The sequence below is a fragment of the Quercus suber genome, unplaced genomic scaffold (assembly GCF_002906115.3).
Source record: "Quercus suber isolate HL8 unplaced genomic scaffold, Cork oak 2.0 scaffold_116, whole genome shotgun sequence".
Lineage (NCBI taxonomy): Eukaryota > Viridiplantae > Streptophyta > Magnoliopsida > Fagales > Fagaceae > Quercus > Quercus suber.
In genome coordinates, this window is record NW_027069581.1 from 864,073 (window position 1) to 882,029 (window position 17,957).

The 17,957-nt window shown below is 29.6% G+C and overlaps 1 protein-coding gene across 1 annotated transcript in view; it reads right to left on the reverse strand.

The window, feature by feature from the left end:
• Positions 1–6,010: 6,010 nt before the first annotated feature.
• Positions 6,011–17,957, reverse strand: part of LOC112008955 (polygalacturonase) — a 29,657-nt gene continuing 17,710 nt past the window's right edge. The window contains exons 2-11 of the mRNA XM_024041313.1: positions 10,194–10,275; positions 9,991–10,116; positions 9,735–9,872; positions 8,180–8,350; positions 8,004–8,030; positions 7,344–7,551; positions 7,122–7,203; positions 6,567–6,675; positions 6,349–6,474; positions 6,011–6,241 (exon numbers count right to left, since the gene is read on the reverse strand). Of these exons, the coding sequence (XP_023897081.1) occupies positions 6,011–6,241; positions 6,349–6,474; positions 6,567–6,675; positions 7,122–7,203; positions 7,344–7,551; positions 8,004–8,030; positions 8,180–8,350; positions 9,735–9,872; positions 9,991–10,116; positions 10,194–10,275 (1,300 nt within the window). The remainder of the gene's footprint in view (positions 6,242–6,348; positions 6,475–6,566; positions 6,676–7,121; positions 7,204–7,343; positions 7,552–8,003; positions 8,031–8,179; positions 8,351–9,734; positions 9,873–9,990; positions 10,117–10,193; positions 10,276–17,957) is intronic.

Sequence of the window (17,957 nt, forward strand, 5' to 3'; positions counted from 1 at the left end):
TTAATTATTTTATGTAATGATTTCTATTTTTTTTAAATGATGTGGAATTTTTTAAATTAAAGATGATTCATTATGTATTTTTTATTTAATGATCAACTTATTATTGGATATAAATGGAAGGATTGGTGTTATAACGTTAAATAATGTTAGGGGTATGAATTTGAATAATTAAATACTAGGGGTAACCACATTGTTTAAGAGTGTGTTTTTTGTAGTATAATTTATCTCATCATTCCTTAAAAGTTATCATAATATTTGAGGGACAAAACTTAGGTACAATACCTTAAGTGTTGTTCTTTAAGTCATCCTCTTAAGATTTAGTCATGTCGCTACTTTACTGAAAAATACACTATCTCAAGAGAAAAAATCCATATTACATAATTTTAAGAGAGAAACTTAAGGAATAGCATCTCAGTATTGTACTTAATTCTTGCACAATTTTAAATGTAGTTTGTGACGTGTCTTTGTGTTAGAACTTATTTTTCTTTCTCTTGTATGTGTATGTGTGTGTTTCTCCAAAAAAAAAAAAAAAAAAAAAAAAAAAACTAGGGGGTGAAATCAAAATGACTCCGAAATTTAGGGTTGTTTGTCTTTCATATATCTATATTATTATTTATGGGGCTTCTTTGTTTGGACCAGATTTTTTTTTAGGTTCTAAAATATCCCTATAGCCTACGTTTAAGTAGGGGCAAAATTTTGTAAAAATGCTTCTTTAACTTTCACATAAAACACTATTTACAAATATAGGACCGCACTCTCAATACAATCATACCGGTTTTCAAATTGCTTCTTCTTCAGTTATCAAATTCTCTCAATTTAGTATTAATCTTCTTTTCTCCGTTATCATCATTTTTCTATTTATTATGCTCAATTTGCCCCTGCTCAATGGTATGTGTATGTTAATGTACATTGGTTTTTCTATTTTGGTTTTCTAATTCATGAACAACTTCTTATATTCTAGAAACTAATCAAATATTTGTGTAAAATAGCCCTTCTATTTCAACCTCACCTTTAATTTCTTTCATATATTTCTTCAAGGAATGTGTATTGGGTAATTTCTTTCACATATTTCTTCAAGGAACTCGTGATCATTTAAATCAACAAGAAGGAAAAAAAATGCCAAAGGCACGTAGCCATGCAAAGGTAAGCGTTGTCTCTTTGGCTCTCCCTATAAATGAACCTCCTTCATTTGTGATATTTTTCTCTTAAACAACGTGTTCATTTGTGATATTTGTTATGCTAAGGCTTACTGTGGTGGAAACACATGCCCATTGCTCCATCCTCTAAAACAGCCTTTCCCTTCCAAAAAAAAGCCTCCGTCTGCTTCAAATATCAAATAGCTTTTAACCACCACCTTCACATGAAGCAGACTTGAAGTGTAGTGAAACTCAAAACCACCACGTTCACATGAAGAGACTTGAAGTGTAGTGAAACTAAAAACCACCACGTTCACATGAAGCGGACTTGAAGTGTACTGAAACTCAAAATTTCTGGGGTTGCACCTCTTTTAACCATCGCGTTTAGCCTCTTTGCTAACTTAAACCGATTCAAATATATATTTTGTTTGTATACGTATAAGTTTGTTTTTATTTGATTACAACATTATGTTAGGATTTGGTTTATATTTGGTTTTCTTACTTTGTTATCATTATCCTTTCCATGTCATTATCTTATCTTTTCTTTATTTTTTTAATCTTTTCTTTTCTTTTATTTGGTCAATTTGATGAGTGTTTAATATTTTCTCTAATTAATGAGTAATTTTGAAATAGTGGGAATGATATATATTTTTGTCTATTTTTTTTTTTGTGGTTAGTGGGTTTGACTCACAATTTTAGTGTATGTGTTCTAAGTGGTGCTCTCTCTTCTTCCTATTACGTTTGTTTGTTGTTTTTCTTACATTGAAGCCTTACTTCTTTTTTTTTTTTGGTATTTTTTTTAGGGTGACATATCAACAACTTGGTTAGATTGTATAGTAGGCACATTTGATGAATTGGGGTGAGCAAAGTGGTAGCCAATCTATCAAATAGTTGTTAAAGACCATTTTTGTAAATATCCTACTATATGAAATTTATTATTGTCCTTTGTTGTGCCTTTCATTGCACATTTGATGATTATGTAAGCAATTGCTATATACGTAAATTTGCAAAAGCAAAAATGATACTGGGTGAAGTTATCTTTAAAGATAAAATTTAAAAATTGTGGAGAAATCTACTTCTACATAATAGACTAACTTTCAGGGATAAAAACCTAAAACGTTTTTTTTTTTTTTTTTTTTTTTAAGATAAAATTATAAAATCATGGAGAAAATTGCTTTTAAATAATAGGCAAAATTTTAGGAATCAAAATACCTGGGTAAAAACCTAAAACGTGTGTTTTATTATTTTTTTTCCTCTTTTCTTTAAAGATAAAATTATAAAATTATGGAAAAAATTGCTCCTAAATAATAAGCAAACTTTTAGGAATAAAAATACCTAAAGCATGGTTTATTTTTTCTTGAAATTGTAAAAAAATATCAAAGCAACGTTCTAGGATTCACAATTCATTAATTGAAACAATAAAATAATGGATATTATTTTTCACCAGAACCTAAATCTCAACCGTCAAACAGAACAAGGAAAGGTTAAAAAAAAAAAAAAAATGTAAAAGGAAAGAAAATGTAGGATTCTTTAGGCATCTCTAGCAGATTCTCCAAATTTTTGTACTGTTTGGAGAATAAACAGTAATATTTAGTTTTTACTTACTCACTTTTTCAAATACACTTTCCAACAAATTCTTTATCCCATTCTCTATTTCATTTAAATATTATTTCTTCATTCATTCATTATTCTTTTTTTTATCATCATTTATTCTTCATATATTCATCCCAACAATTATATTTTTCAATAAAAAATGTTACGTTCACAACATTTTTCGCAATACTTTTACAACAAAATTTATTTGAAAATTTGTTACTAGTTTTAATTTGAACTCATCACTAAAATTATTTTTTTACTACTAATATTAACTAATAACAATCTATTACTTAAAATTTATAGTAAAAATATTGTGATAGCATTTGTCAATTAAGATTTTTTATTTTTATATTATTTTTCCTTTCTTTCAATTCATTCTCATCTATATGTTTTTTTTTTCGTGTTTTTATCCTCCACGCACATGTCAGCCTATATCTATCCCCCACCCCTTCTTTTATTTTCTTTTTCTCCCTCACATTCAAGAACACTCCGGACTCTCTCTTTCATTCTCTAGCTCTCTTTTTTCTACTTTTTTTTATTTCTACTTGATTCTAGAACACTCTCTAGCATAATTTTTTGATTTCTATTTTACTTCTATTTTCTTTCCTCTTCAGCTCACTTCACTCTTTCCTCTTCAGCTCACTTCACACACACACACACACACACACACACACACACATTTATAGTAAAAATATTGTGATAGCATTTGTCAATTAAGATTTTTTATTTTTATATTATTTTTCCTTTCTTTCAATTCATTCTCATCTATATGTTTTTTTTTTCGTGTTTTTATCCTCCACACACATGTCAGCCTATATCTATCCCTCACCCCTTCTTTTATTTTCTTTTTCTCCCTCACATTCAAGAACACTCCGGACTCTCTCTTTCATTCTCTAGCTCTCTTTTTTCTACTTTTTTTTTTTTTTTATTTCTACTTGATTCTAGAACACTCTCTAGCATAATTTTTTGATTTCTATTTTACTTCTATTTTCTTTCCTCTTCAGCTCACTTCACTCTTCACTCTTTCCTCTTCAGCTCACTTCACACACACACACACACACACACACACGGCCTTCGTCTATCTTTTTTTTTTTCTTTTTTTTTTTCTTCCTTCTGTTCTTGTTCTGATTCACTTTGTTGTTACAGTGGAGCTTAGATAGGCTTTCATGCTCTTGATCTGTTGTTTTTGTTTTGATTTTAGATTTGTTGTTCTAATTAAATTTGTATTTTTCCCTGTTCTTGATCTATGTTTCTATTCTGATTTTAGATTGTGTTTGTGTTTTGATTATGTTACCGTTTGGGAGAGAGACAGATGAACAAAGAAGAGAGGAGGAAAGAGAAAGAATATATATTTTTTATTCAGCCGACTATTTTTTTAAGAAAAAATAAGGGAATAGAGTTGCTACAGTGTTCTCTAAATTAAGAGAAGCACTGTAGCAACTTCAAAAAAAAATTTACAAAAGTTGTGTGTGTACCAAAGCTGTTGGAGCGTGAATAGTGGCCTAAATTCTCCAAATTTCCCGATACAACATTTGTTGGAGATGCTCTAAAATCCTAAAACATGGTTTTTTTCTTTTATTTTATTTTTTCATGTAAAACCGTGCTGGTTAGTAGGCTATTAGTAGAGGATTCTAAAATCTAAAAAATGATTTTTTTTTATAATTTTTTTAATTTTTTGCTTGAAATTGTTAAAAAGAAAAAACAAAATTTTGGTCTTATTTTGTAGGCAATGCTTTAAAAAATTGAATAAAAAGAAATTATAAGTTTACAACGTGGGAGTCTTTAGCATTTGAAAATTTTGTTATGGATGTGCAATAATTAGCTACCTTTTTACGACTAACTGGTTGCCTTTTAGGATTAAAAAAAAAAAAATTGATATCTCTTGTTTAAAAAAAAGAAAAAAGAAAAAAAGAAATTGTGACACTCTATGATCAATATGTCTTTTTAGGACAAAAGTATAGTATTTCAGGTGTTGTTCCTTTTTTAAGATTCGGCCATGTGATTACTTAATTAAAAAATACTAGCCTCTAAGCGCATGCTCAGAGGTTTTTCTATTCTTTTGGGTAAAAGTTAATAATTTGCATAAATTTTAATTTGGGATTAATATATATTTCAATCACAAAAATAAAAAAACCTCGGAATATGATGAGTGTTAAGCGTTTGTGGTGAAATAATTTTTCATCACACTCCTAGTTTTTTTTTTTTTTTTTTTTTTTTTTTTTTGTGATTGAAAAATATACTAATCCCAAATTATAATTTATGTAAATTATTAACTTTTACAAAAAAAAGAAGAAGAAGAGTCTCAGGTGCGTGCTCAGAAGCTAGTATACATAATGTAATTGTGATTATGGAAAGAACAATGTTTCTATTGACCAAAAGGCTAACAAGGAATATGTGGCATGATGTGAATTTTTCCAAATTGTCTGGCAAAAACTTTTAACTCTTAACTTTTAGCTTTTTATTACACATTTGGTGAATAATCTACTAAAAGCTATATTATTTGTATCATATTTAGCAAATAAGATATCAAAAACTACATAATACCCAAACAGATAATCTGGTATAGAGCAGTTGAAGAAGTGAACTTGGTAGAGAATAACAATGGGAACTAAATCAGAAAACCTGTCAATACTCAATAGCTTCAGCTCATCGTGGGCCCATAGGGAGACTTTCTCTTCCACATTCCTAGGCCACATAGACTATTGTTTTTCTTTTTTCTTTTTCTTTTTCATTGTATTTATTATTATTTTCAATAGTATCACTTTAAATCACCGAAGGAATTCATTTCAGATGAAAGAAATTTTTTTTTTTCCTTCACGTAACTTGTATAAGTCATCCTTAAAATTCTTTGCAACTTAGAAGTATGTTTTCTTTTAGTTCTTTTGTGTTGTAATGACTCTTCCCACCCAGTTGCCATTTGGGATGTTCATGGCCTTCTCTATGAGGCAGCAGTGCCCTTTTATAATGCATGTATGAATTACTGAGCATTATCCTAGAATCATCTCATATGATTATAAACATTAATTGCCTTTGCATTTCGATGGGAATGTACCGATGGACAATTACTTTACTAGGTCTTAATTCACAATAAAGTACTGAATCTGGCTCAATTACATTGAAATAAAAGTTACAATTCTGCTTCTTTGCTACTTTTTATTTACATTTTCGGCACATGAGAAATATATCATAGACCGTGCGCCTTGATGTCCCAAATCTAGAATAAATAAATAAAAACTAATAAGTCATTAATGGAAAATACATATAGCCTGATTATCTGGTTAAGATTGTAGACAAGATTTAGGTTGAACCACTCCAGAATTGGTGCCATGGGCATTAGTACACTTAGAGATGACTTGCTGTCCAGATTTATCTGATTTAATCTGTATGCTACTCAAAGTTATTCCAGTGCAAGCAACAGATTTACTGCAATTGAGGTTAATTGCTACATATGTGCTTGATGTTCCAACTATGTCGTTGTAGGTCACTTGGCTTATCTTAACTCCAGTTGACTGTACGTAGTTAGAAAAGTTAAATTTAATTCGTATTACATATATAACATTTACCTTACAAGAAATTAACTACCATTCTATATATAACAAAGTTTTGTTTGATTTACCTTTTGTCCACAGTTACCTCTGGAACCTTTAATATCGCAGTAATTTTGATCGATATATATTGGGTTTTGTACTGATTTTAAGGTGATGTGCTCGAATGAAATCTTTTGAGCGTAACCCAGTCCAACCTTTTTACAAATATTGTAATAGCAGAACATTATAATTAACTATAATTATTTCTCTAAAAAAGGAAGAAGAAGAATTGGTCTAGATTTACTACCTGCCATGTCTTGATCCGAGCTCCATTTGTGGTTCCCTTGAAATTAACTTTCTTCACATGAATGTTTTCGACTTTGACAGAATTTCCATTCTTGCCTAAGCTTCCAACGCTGTTTTGAAAAAGAAACGTGAATACAAGAAATTAATCACTTGTTACAAACATACATACCTAAGGTGAAAAATATGGTAACCAACACGAAGTTAAAAAAATTGCATTGTAGCTAGCCTTTTGTTTTATAGTAGCCAAGAAGTTTCTACAACAAATCTTGGAACCTTTTTTATTCTTAATTTGAATGATTATCTTATCTAATTAAATGTAAAAAAAAATGTAATTAGTCCTTGATGCGAAACTGCTTCTTTTTTATTTATTTATTATATTTTATCACTTTATTTTTTTAAATCCTAATTATTAGTAAATTTTCTACTTTAAAGCGTGGAGTGAATGTGTAGACAAAGCAGTATTTTACTATTCTTTTTTTCCAAAATCAAAAGAGGATTGGGTTGAAGAAATAAAGGAATTCTAGCATGGAAAAAATGTCGTAGGTAGATGACCCACCTTACTCCATGACCTGGTCCACAATTAACGAATGAGACGTTAATATTAGATGTAATATCTCCAATGGAAACACAATCGTCACCTGTTGATTATGCAATGTTGAGTATGTTCATATATCCATTATATTAGTTTATAAATCTTTTATAATAAAATTGAATTATTACTACATATTGGTCTCATATTAATTAGTTTGATTGAACAAAAGTGACTAAAATTTCTTACCTGTAGCTATGACAGAGTTATTGACAAGGACATTTTGAGAGGCTTCAATGTGGATGCCATCAGTGTTAGGGCTATTTTGTGGAGCTGTTATATGCATATTCTTAATCAAAATATCATTACTCTGATATATCACTAAATGCACTTGGGCACTGTTAACGAAGTAAATGCCGCTAATAGTGCTTTGCTTGCAAGATATGAGCGACAATGCCTGCAATTAATACACCGTACAGATAAATATTATATATAGTAAAAATGTTTTTAAGAAATCACACTTATTTAATTAATCATAAAAACACCATGCATATAACAAAGAGTAATCAAAATACAGCAAATGTTATAGATGTGAATTCTATTATATCTGTAGGTTTTAGTTAATTCAACTGGTAAAGTCTCTAATGGATAAATAAGAAATTTAGAGTTCGATTCCCGCCTATACCAAAAACCGATTGGTGTCTTGGTCTGATGATAGAGTTATTATCAGGAGCAGATGTTATAAATTTAAAATTTAAAAAAAAAAAATTTCTATCATATCAATAATAAAAAAAAAAATACCATGCATATAGTACAAAAATAGAAATAAACGATATAGTGCAAAAATATGATATAATCTCAAAAACTCATGTAAAAAGTAGACCTCAATGTATAATATATGATACTTACCGTTGGTGCCGATGAAGTGCATCCCTTCTGGGGAAGGAAAAAAAACATAAAAAAGGAATTAGACATTGAAAGAAAGACATGTGAGATACTGAATTGTAAAGATTAATTATGATTGAACTTTAAAGTTGATTAATACCAATCATTGTATAGGGTTTGTATCTATATATATTACGTACCAGGTTAGGGTGATCCCTGCAAGACTGGCCCCACCAACCCGAGCCATGGCTATCAATGGTGCCAGTGCCAGTGATTAGGAGTCCGGTCACACCATTAAATGTTAGCCACTTGCTTCTGTCACGCCCCGACCATACACTTGGTGAGGATGGCGAACTAATTGTCCCTATTAACTGTACAAATTTCAATCAGTATATAATATTGCTTATCATCTTTTCTTTTCTTCTTTACCACTCGGAAATGAAATTTATATTATTTTCTTTAGTGTTTAATTCTTTAAATTATTGTGTGTGCCTAAAACATGTTTCTCTCGTTTTGACAATATGATTCTCTCCTATCTCTCCCCCATATTTAAGCAGTGGGTTGAGTTTGAAGCAAAAAATAAAACCTTTTCAAACCAAACACTCTAAATATATATGTACATACTAAATCCTATTAAATTTAGGAATCCCATACTAATTAACTCATCCTTTCATTTATATTTTAAAGATTCAAACCCATTTGTTTGTGTTACTATGAATTGGGACTGTTAAACACATAATATTTGTTAGAATTAACCTAAAAGTGAATATCTGAAATATTATTTAGCGAAATTTAATTCTTAATTAATTAATATGATTTGATTAAGATTTGAATACATATAAATATATATATATATATATATATAGTATAAAAATCAAATCCTTCAGCCCTATATCCTAAGAGCATTCACATCAGTTTATGTAGAATAGACAAATGTGTAGAATTTTCAAAATTTTGCTTAAAAATAAGCCACGTTAGTTTTTGTATAATTGTGTAAATTTACATATTTATTATAGTAATCTTGTAAATTTATATTGACACCATTTATTTTGCATTTAGTTGTTTATTCTTTTTTTATGTATTCTGAGGATGAAGGAAAAGAGTGAATGATGGTGGTTGTGTGTGAAAAAAGAGAAACAATTAAAAAACTCAAGAAAAATTGGCATTTTAATGAAATGTAGTATAAAATAAAAAATTTGATATGTGGTGTTTGGAAAAGTGAGTATGTAAAATAAAAAAAGAGTACAAGTTCTTATACTAAAATAGATAAAAAAAATTTGCACAAGTTGATACAAATGTTCTACAAATGTGAATTTGTACTGATCATCTCATACCTATTTAAAAATAAAAAATAAAAAACGGACAAATTCTTCCTATTTGGGTTGAAAACTCCGCTAAATACAGCTGATTGCCATCACTATATTTGGACATGTGATTTTTATTAAAGAAAAAAAAAATAGGAATCAAAACATGAGATTTATTAATGTAAGATGTAAACTTTTTTTTGTAGAATATATATAAAGAAATGACAAAAATTGAAGTACAATATATTAGGTGCAGTACATTATATTATTCAATTGAATTTAAACATCTGATTGTATTAAATTTAACTGTTTTTTAAAAAGATAATATTATGTATATTATTGGTCAATACAAATAGTATTTAAATTTAATTAAAAAAATATGTATCTAAATAATTGTATCTAAATTTTATCGTAAAGTAATATATTCTGCACTATATATCTTTCTCGTTACCTGAAATGAAATTTTGCTAGATTTGCATGGTCCATTAAAACTAAGAGGATAAACCAAAAAATTCCTGTTACTTGGGACAACGACTGTAGGATTTTGAGTTGTTGCGCTACATGCAGCCTTCCATGCCGCCGAAAATGCCTGTACGTAGTACATAATTTTTAGTAATTTATATATACTAGGCTTTACAGTTACCAGAAATAGAAGGAAAAAAAAAAAAAAAAACTAAAATTCACGAGGGAATTAATAAAAAATGTACTTTGGAATCATCTGTTTTCCCATCTGCCTTAGCACCATAATTTAACACACTGAAAATCGTTGCGGCACTTGAGAAAGGCAAATCAGCAGAATACAGCCCAAAAATGAGCATCAAAGCGAAGAAACCCTGCAAATAGAAAAGTAAATATTAATGTTTATAGTTTTAACCAAACCTAGTATTATTATCAAAAACCCAAAGAGTACAAGCTTCTCAGTTCTCACTATGGCATTCATTATTGATTCAGAGACGTACAACTCGATTAAAGCTGTAGAATTAGAGGTTGATCTACAAAGAAAAACAAGTAAAGTTGAAGAATAGTCATAACAGGATAAATTGAAAAAGTATTAAGAGTTAAAATGTTGCATGCATGCTGTGAAAATACAATCGAAATGTGTATACCAAAGAGATGGAACCTATACTGTTTGGATGGAAGAGGGTTCTGATTTCATTCTTAACTCTCCATTTAAAGAAATGTATTTCTCATATTGAATGAATAAAATTGTATCATCTTTGAATTGAATTGAATTTAACCAAAAAAAAAAAAACTTCATTTATCTTCTTTAAATGACATGTATAATGTTAGGGTTTGTGCCCTAAAATCCAATTTATTGGCATGTCATGAATAATTAAGTTGTTTAATTGCATGAGACCATTCATGAACTAATGGGACATTATCTTAGTCCATGAGATGCATAGTATGTGATTTATGTGAAAAGTCACAGAAAGATATAAATCACAAGTTCTTTGTAAACTCAGAATTTTAGTTCGTAGTCGGTGATGAAATTGGGCATTTCATCTGCGAAGACTATAACATATCAACTAAGATGATTTGTCTTGATCATGGAAGTGGAGACTTCTAGTTGGTATGTTGATATGTTTTAAGAGTTAAGACATATTGAACTGGACCGCTGTGAGATTTATTATTCTCCTAATGACTGTCAAATGAATAATAAAGCTCAAAAGAAGTTGGGGGTGATATTATATCTCCGTTTAGAAAAAGAGTTTTTTTTTTTTTTTTTTTTTTGAGAGAGTTTAAACCTATAGCGTCCGCTCCTGATGATAACTTTTTATCATCAGACCAAGACACCAATCAGTTTTTGGTGTAGGCAGGGATTGAATCCCAGATCTCTTATTTAACCTTCAGAAACCTTACCAGTTGAGTTAACCGGAACCCACCTTTTAGGAAAAGAGTTTAGACTTAATGGAATATTACAAATATTGGTTTCATATGATGGTTATGATCTCAGCCATCGAGGCACTAATGTCCCAACGGCTACGGTACCAACTGTTGACCTATATTCTTGCGTTAAGAAACATCAGTTTGCTGCACTATTTTCTCTCTTTATTCATAAGATTGTAAACAAGTCGAATCTTATTTAGTTTTAGTTTTAGTTTTATTTCAGACTAGTTGTTAATCCGTGTAATGCACGGGAATAGCTACTAGATGAATTTAAAAAAAAAAAAAAAACCATTATTTTTTAGTTAGAGTAAAAAGCAAAAATGCATGAAATTAATATATATATATTGAAAGAAATAGGGCAAAGTTTTATTAGTTAGGTAGAAAAAAGAAATGTTGTTTTATTTATTAGTTTTTTTGGGGAAGGAACCAGAGACAGAATGTTGCATCTCTAGTTTAGTTTGTGTTGTATTTATAGATATATACAAGATATGGTGTAATATATATACCAAAAGGTGCCTATTAAATGTCATAACCCTTCAAATTGGATATATCAAAAGGCAACTATTGAAATTTCATAACCCTTCATATTGGATATATCAAAAGGTGTCAATTGAATTGTCATAAGCCTTTATATTGGATATATATTAAAGGTGCTTATTGACTGAAAGGTGCCTATAAACAAAAATATGCCTATTGACTGAAAATGTGCCTATTGACCGAAAATAAGCCTATTAAATGAAAAAAGTGTCTATTGACCAAAAAAGTGACTATTGAATGAAAAGATGCCTATTGACAAAAAAATGTACATATTGAATTAAAATGTGTCTATTGAAAGGTCACAATCCTTTAGGTATAAATAGTGGTTCATATTCATTTGGTAACTTCTTCTCTTTCATCTTTCTTAGAAACACCAGAAACCTATGGGTCTTCTCCAAAATTGCTTGTTTGTTTTGTTTAGACCCCTATACACTTAGATTGTTTAACCTAATTGATTAAACAAGTTGATACTAAGTTTTATTATGAGATCTAGGTTAAACACAAACAATCATATCATAAAGTGTGGAAAAAATAAAGAAGACAACACGACCATCTGCAGCTCCAAATCCACGGACTCTTCTATCTGAATTTGTCGCACACAAAACTCACGTTTGTGACTCTAAAATCCCACTCAAAACTTTAAATCATCAGCTATGTATGACCTTGTTGCAGCAACTTCAGATCTACCGGTTCTCATAATGTGTAAATGGAATTCTGGTAGTGACTTTGAAATGAGAAGGCACAATTCTTTTTAGATCTCAAAAGAGCACCTCCAAAGTCATAATAAAACGTGCCTTAGGGTTTCTTTTAAATACTAGGAGAATTAGATCTAAAATCCTAATCATTTAATAGGCTTAATGAGCTGTTGAACTTTAATTAAATCCTACAAATCCGTGTATCGATTGGTCAAGCTTTGTTTTCGATCGATCAAACCTGGCATGTTTCAAATTTCCTAAACCTGCAGCTTACTTTTCCTTGTATTTGGACTTGCAACACCTTTAACATTGTCTAATAAACCTATAGACTTAGGAATCTATATCTAGACAAGTTTGTGTTCACAGTTTGCCAGTTGTTTTAAACTTTTAGAACCTAACAATCTTCCTCTTTAACAATTCGTGATAAAACTTACATACATAATGAAATGCTCAAATACAGGGACAACCCAATTACAATAAAAGTAGCTTGTAACTCCATGCATATGCATTGATACACTTAAAGATATCCAATAAGATACATAATATAATTCTTATATATATAATTTAAATACTATTTATAGTCATTTTTATATTTTGTTAACTCTTTAAAAAATTTTATAAGGATATTATTAGGTATAAAATGTAAATTGTCCATATTTTATTATTATTATTATTGTGAAGCACTTTTTTTTTTTTTTTTAAACAATTCATTTATTCTAAATTTTTTGGTTTTTGTACTTAATAACTCACTTGGATGAATATTTATGATATGATTCCACATTTGATTCTAAAATTAAGAAATAAAATTCCTTAGGAATAAATAATTTAAGACATAACGCAAAATTGGAACTCTAATTTGGAATTCTAATTTGAATTTCTCTCAGCTTCACCTATTATTATATATATAGATGCCCAAATACATCACAAATTTCAATCTAATACTTCTAACCCAAAAGTTGCAAGAAGAGGCAGAATGTCTTGATCGAAATGTACCTGTCTTTCCTGAAACACTCAAAAAAGCACATCAATGCATGTGTGGAAATAAAGATAGATGAACAAAAAATAACAAATATGCAATAACAGCAAATAACAAATATGCAAACTAACTCTCCCCTTGAGTTAGATACATATAAAATAAAATAAAATAAAAAATAAAAAATAAAAAAAGAAAGAAAAATTTCTCCCCCTTCCAAAAACAATTTCATCTCCCCCAAAATAAAAGTAGTTAAAAACATTTTCAACATGATTCCCAAATTTCATCTATTTCTTCCCCCTTTTTGTCACATATTCACAAAGACAATACAATCAAAAGGTAGACAGAAAACATACACAACAGAGGGCAAGAGAAAATAGAGAATCAAGGAACACAAAAGAATTATGCTCTATAGAAAATAGAGGCAACTCCCCCTATGAAGAGCAACAAGTTTTAAAAACAGTTTTCTCCCCCTATAAAAATAGGAAAAATAGTTTTGGGAAAAATTTAGGATGTGGGGAAAAAATAAACACAAACGAAACAAAAAAAAAACTAAGGATTCTCATTAATACAAATAGTCTCTCTTTCAATATATGCAAACTTGATAGTATGTGAAGCATAAACAAATGCATGCAAATATTCCAGGCACAATCAGTTAAGATTGTACAAAATAGATATCAATGATATAAAAAATTAGCATGCAATGTTTTCTTCTTTTTTTTTTTTGTGTGTCAAGATATTTTGAACTCAAATCAACCTTAAGATTAGAGAAAATATTTACACATTTATTATCCACCATATCTCAAAAATATATATATCCAATTTTTAGCAATTCACAAATCAAGAAAAATAACATATACCAAAATGTACAAAACTCAAAAATTAATCAATCAATTTTTAAATCAAGTTGAGGACCCAATTTAGCAAAGTGTATGCGTATTGTATGTGAAACTATAAGAGATATGACTACAAAAATGCAAGATAGATAAAGAAAACAATGCAATGCATGTGAATCCATATACAAATGATGCATGAAAAGACTGATCGGTTAAGAATCTAAAACTAAAATTTTCCAGTTTTGATCAGTTGAATATCAATTGAGAGAGGCAGAGAGTTTTGAAGATAAATACTCATAGGTTCGATCAGTTGAACAAAGTACAAATCCTCTTTCAAGCCATTCATTTTCAAAAAGTTGAAAAAAAATTATAAATGGTAGAAAATGGTTGGTAAGCTTTTTCTTTTTTTTTTTTTTTTTTAGATGTTTCCTATTTGTATTTTTTTTTTTTAACTTTTTTTTCAAATCAATTTGGGAATCTCTTTCAATCTATTATATGACAAATTTTATAAAACTATCAACGTCTATTATTTAAATAAGTCATTTGACTCTTTTTTTTTTTTCTTTGTTTTTATAAGAAGACTTAAATTTTATTTAGAATTCAAAAAAGGAAGTACATCATGAGCACACGCATGCATAATTTGGCTAGGACACTCCTCAAGCCAAACACTAAAGTCCTCAACATTTGCAGCATGCTAAGCCAGTAAATTGGCAGTGACATTTCCTTGCCTTTTAGGTTGCATTTGGCATTGACTTAAAAAGTCAACTTATTTTACTATTTAACTTTTTTTTCTACTATTTGTTGGTCCCACTGTACTTTTTGGTACTATTCATGGGTCTCACAGTACTATTTCAGCTAACTTTTACATTTATCTTTAGTACTTTTAGTAAAAAAAATTCAATTTCAACTAAATAAACTGCTCCCAAACGGACACTTAGCATGTGTAAAAGCAAAAGTTCTAAAACTTTGAACTTGGTGGAGGATTCCTGAAACAATGTTCTGAACAGAGGAGGAGGGCACACCCAAACCTTGGATCGAATTACGGATGCTTAGGGAATCACTCTCAAAGGTCACATCCCTAACCCCTACATTCATTAAATATGAAGAAAATCTAAGGTTACTAGTTCAACCAATGACTCTGTGATGTGGATTGCATAGGATATAATCACATGGTCAAATAAAAAATAAAAAGATTAAAAAGAAAAACAGCTGACTATATCAAAACAATCCATATAAGTTACACAGATTATAAAAATACGCGAAAATGATTTGTAGAAAATTTTCCTCTTAACCAATTTATAAATAAACATTTTTTGCTCTTTTATCCTTTCAATAAACTTCCCTTATTTTAGACCCGTTAAAAAAAATTACAATTTACCTACTTGTGATTTAACCAAAATTCAAGTTGCCAACCTGTGATTTGAAATTTGATACTTTACCCACCTGAGGTTAATTCAGTTAAATTTCTTTAACCCACATCTGAAAACAATCCATATAGGTTGCACAAATTATAAAAATACATGAAAATGATTTGTAAAAAATTTTCCTCTGAACCAATTTATAAATAAACATTTTTTGCTCTTTTATCCTTTCAATAAACTTCCCTTACTTTAGACCCATTAAAAAAAATTACAACTTACCTGCTTGTGATTTGACCAAAATTTAAGTTGCCTACTGTAATTTGAAATTTGATACTTTACCCACATGAGGTTAGTTCAGTTAAATTTCTTTAACCCACATCTGTTAAAAACATAACTAAATATGTGATTACATAAAAATATAAGACCAAATAAAATAAAATAAAAAATCCAACGAAACACTTGTATCATTAGATTTCAAATTACAAGTAGGCAATTTAAATTTTAGTCAAAATTTAAGTAAGTAAAGTGTTAAATTTTAAATCATGGATAAGTAATTTAAATTTCAATCAAGGTAAATTGTAATTTGCTTCCAACAAAACAAAAAAATGACAGCGTTAAAAAGTTGCTTATCCTACGTTTCCTCTGGTCAAAACTAGCCCGATGGAACCAAAGGCAGAACCCAGTAGGTCTGTCTCATCTCTTGTGCTGGCCAATGAAAATGGAGATGAAATCCAACAGAACCTAATTTGCTCGATTGGCCCAACGGAACCAAAGAGAGAACCCAATAGGTCTCATCTCATGTGCTGACCATAAATATGGAGATGAAATCCAATAATAGAGCTCCATTGGTACAATGGAACTAAAGCCAGAACCCAATAGGCCAACAAAGCAAACTTGTAGTAATGCCCAAGTATGACAATTTGGGCTTTTAATAGCATAATGATGGGCCTATAGACCTTACGAATCTTTTGTCTTATAACATTCATTTTCCCTTCTTCTTTTTTTTGGTTAATCGCTGAACTGCTAAATTTGTTGCTCATAGCTTGGGCAATGGGCCTATTTGTTGGGTTTGTTTGTGGGTATCTCATCCTGTTTTGAAATCATCCCTTTTCAAAGTATAGTGTTTTTAAACTTCATTTTCTAAGTACTAATCTTCTTTCAAGCAGCTCATTTTCAAAAAGTTGAAAAAATAAGTACTACAAAACGGTTGGTAAGCTCTTTTGATTTTTTTTTAAAGATGTTTTCTATCTATAATATATTATAAAAGTTTGATCTCAAAACTGGTGGATGCATACTATGATAACACTTATTCATTTTCAAAGTATTCTATAATAACACGTGCAACTTCTTATATTTAATTGGTATGATTGGACAAACAATGCCATGTATTCAAATATAATTTGTATATGTCAATGTATTTGCCATAATACTAGACACGTGGCATATAATTAAAATTTGGAATGAAATAAATACATTTCTTTAGTATGGTAATTAAGTTCACATTTTTATTCTTATTTATGACCACTGATTCTTAATTTATTATTTGTCAATTTATTTTCCTAACTATTCCCATTCCAAAGACTATTGAAGTATGGCCTAGAAGTCTTTTTATATTTTCACTCTTTTTTCAATTATCTACATGTATTTCAGCCTCTTCCCCAATCTTTCATCTTCCTCATCCCTTATATATATATATATATGTGTGTGTGTGTGTTAGGGTTTGTGCCCTAAAATCCAATTTATTGGCATGTCATGAATAATTAAGTTGTTTAATTGCATGAGACCATTTATGAACTAATGGGACATTACCTTAGTCCATGAGATGCATAGTATGTGATTTATGTGAAAAGTCACAGAAAGATATAAATCACAAGTTCTTTGTAAACTCAGAATTTTAGTTCGTAGTCGGTGATGAAATTGGGCATTTCATCTGCGAAGACTATAACATATCAACTAAGATGATTTGTCTTGATCATGGAAGTGGAGACTTCTAGTTGGTATGTTGATATGTTTTAAGAGTTAAGACATATTGAACTGGACCGCTGTGAGATTTATTATTCTCCTAATGACTGTCAAATGAATAATAAAGCTCACGACTTCTATTTACATCAACTCTAAATCCTGAGAGAATAATGGACCTGATCATGAATGTAGGTTGCTTTGATATATCAGGAGTGAGATCTATAAGTTATGGTCAAAACCTCAGTATGTTGGGCAGCCGCATTTAGTGTTGATGGGACATGTATTCTCAAGATGGAATTCATAATCTCTTAACGGAGATATAAAATATTTCTTGAGATAAGTTTAATGGGTTTGGTTATTCAGAGTGTTGGGCCCAACCACTTTAGTAAAGAGTTACTAAAGTATATATTTATGGAATTGGAT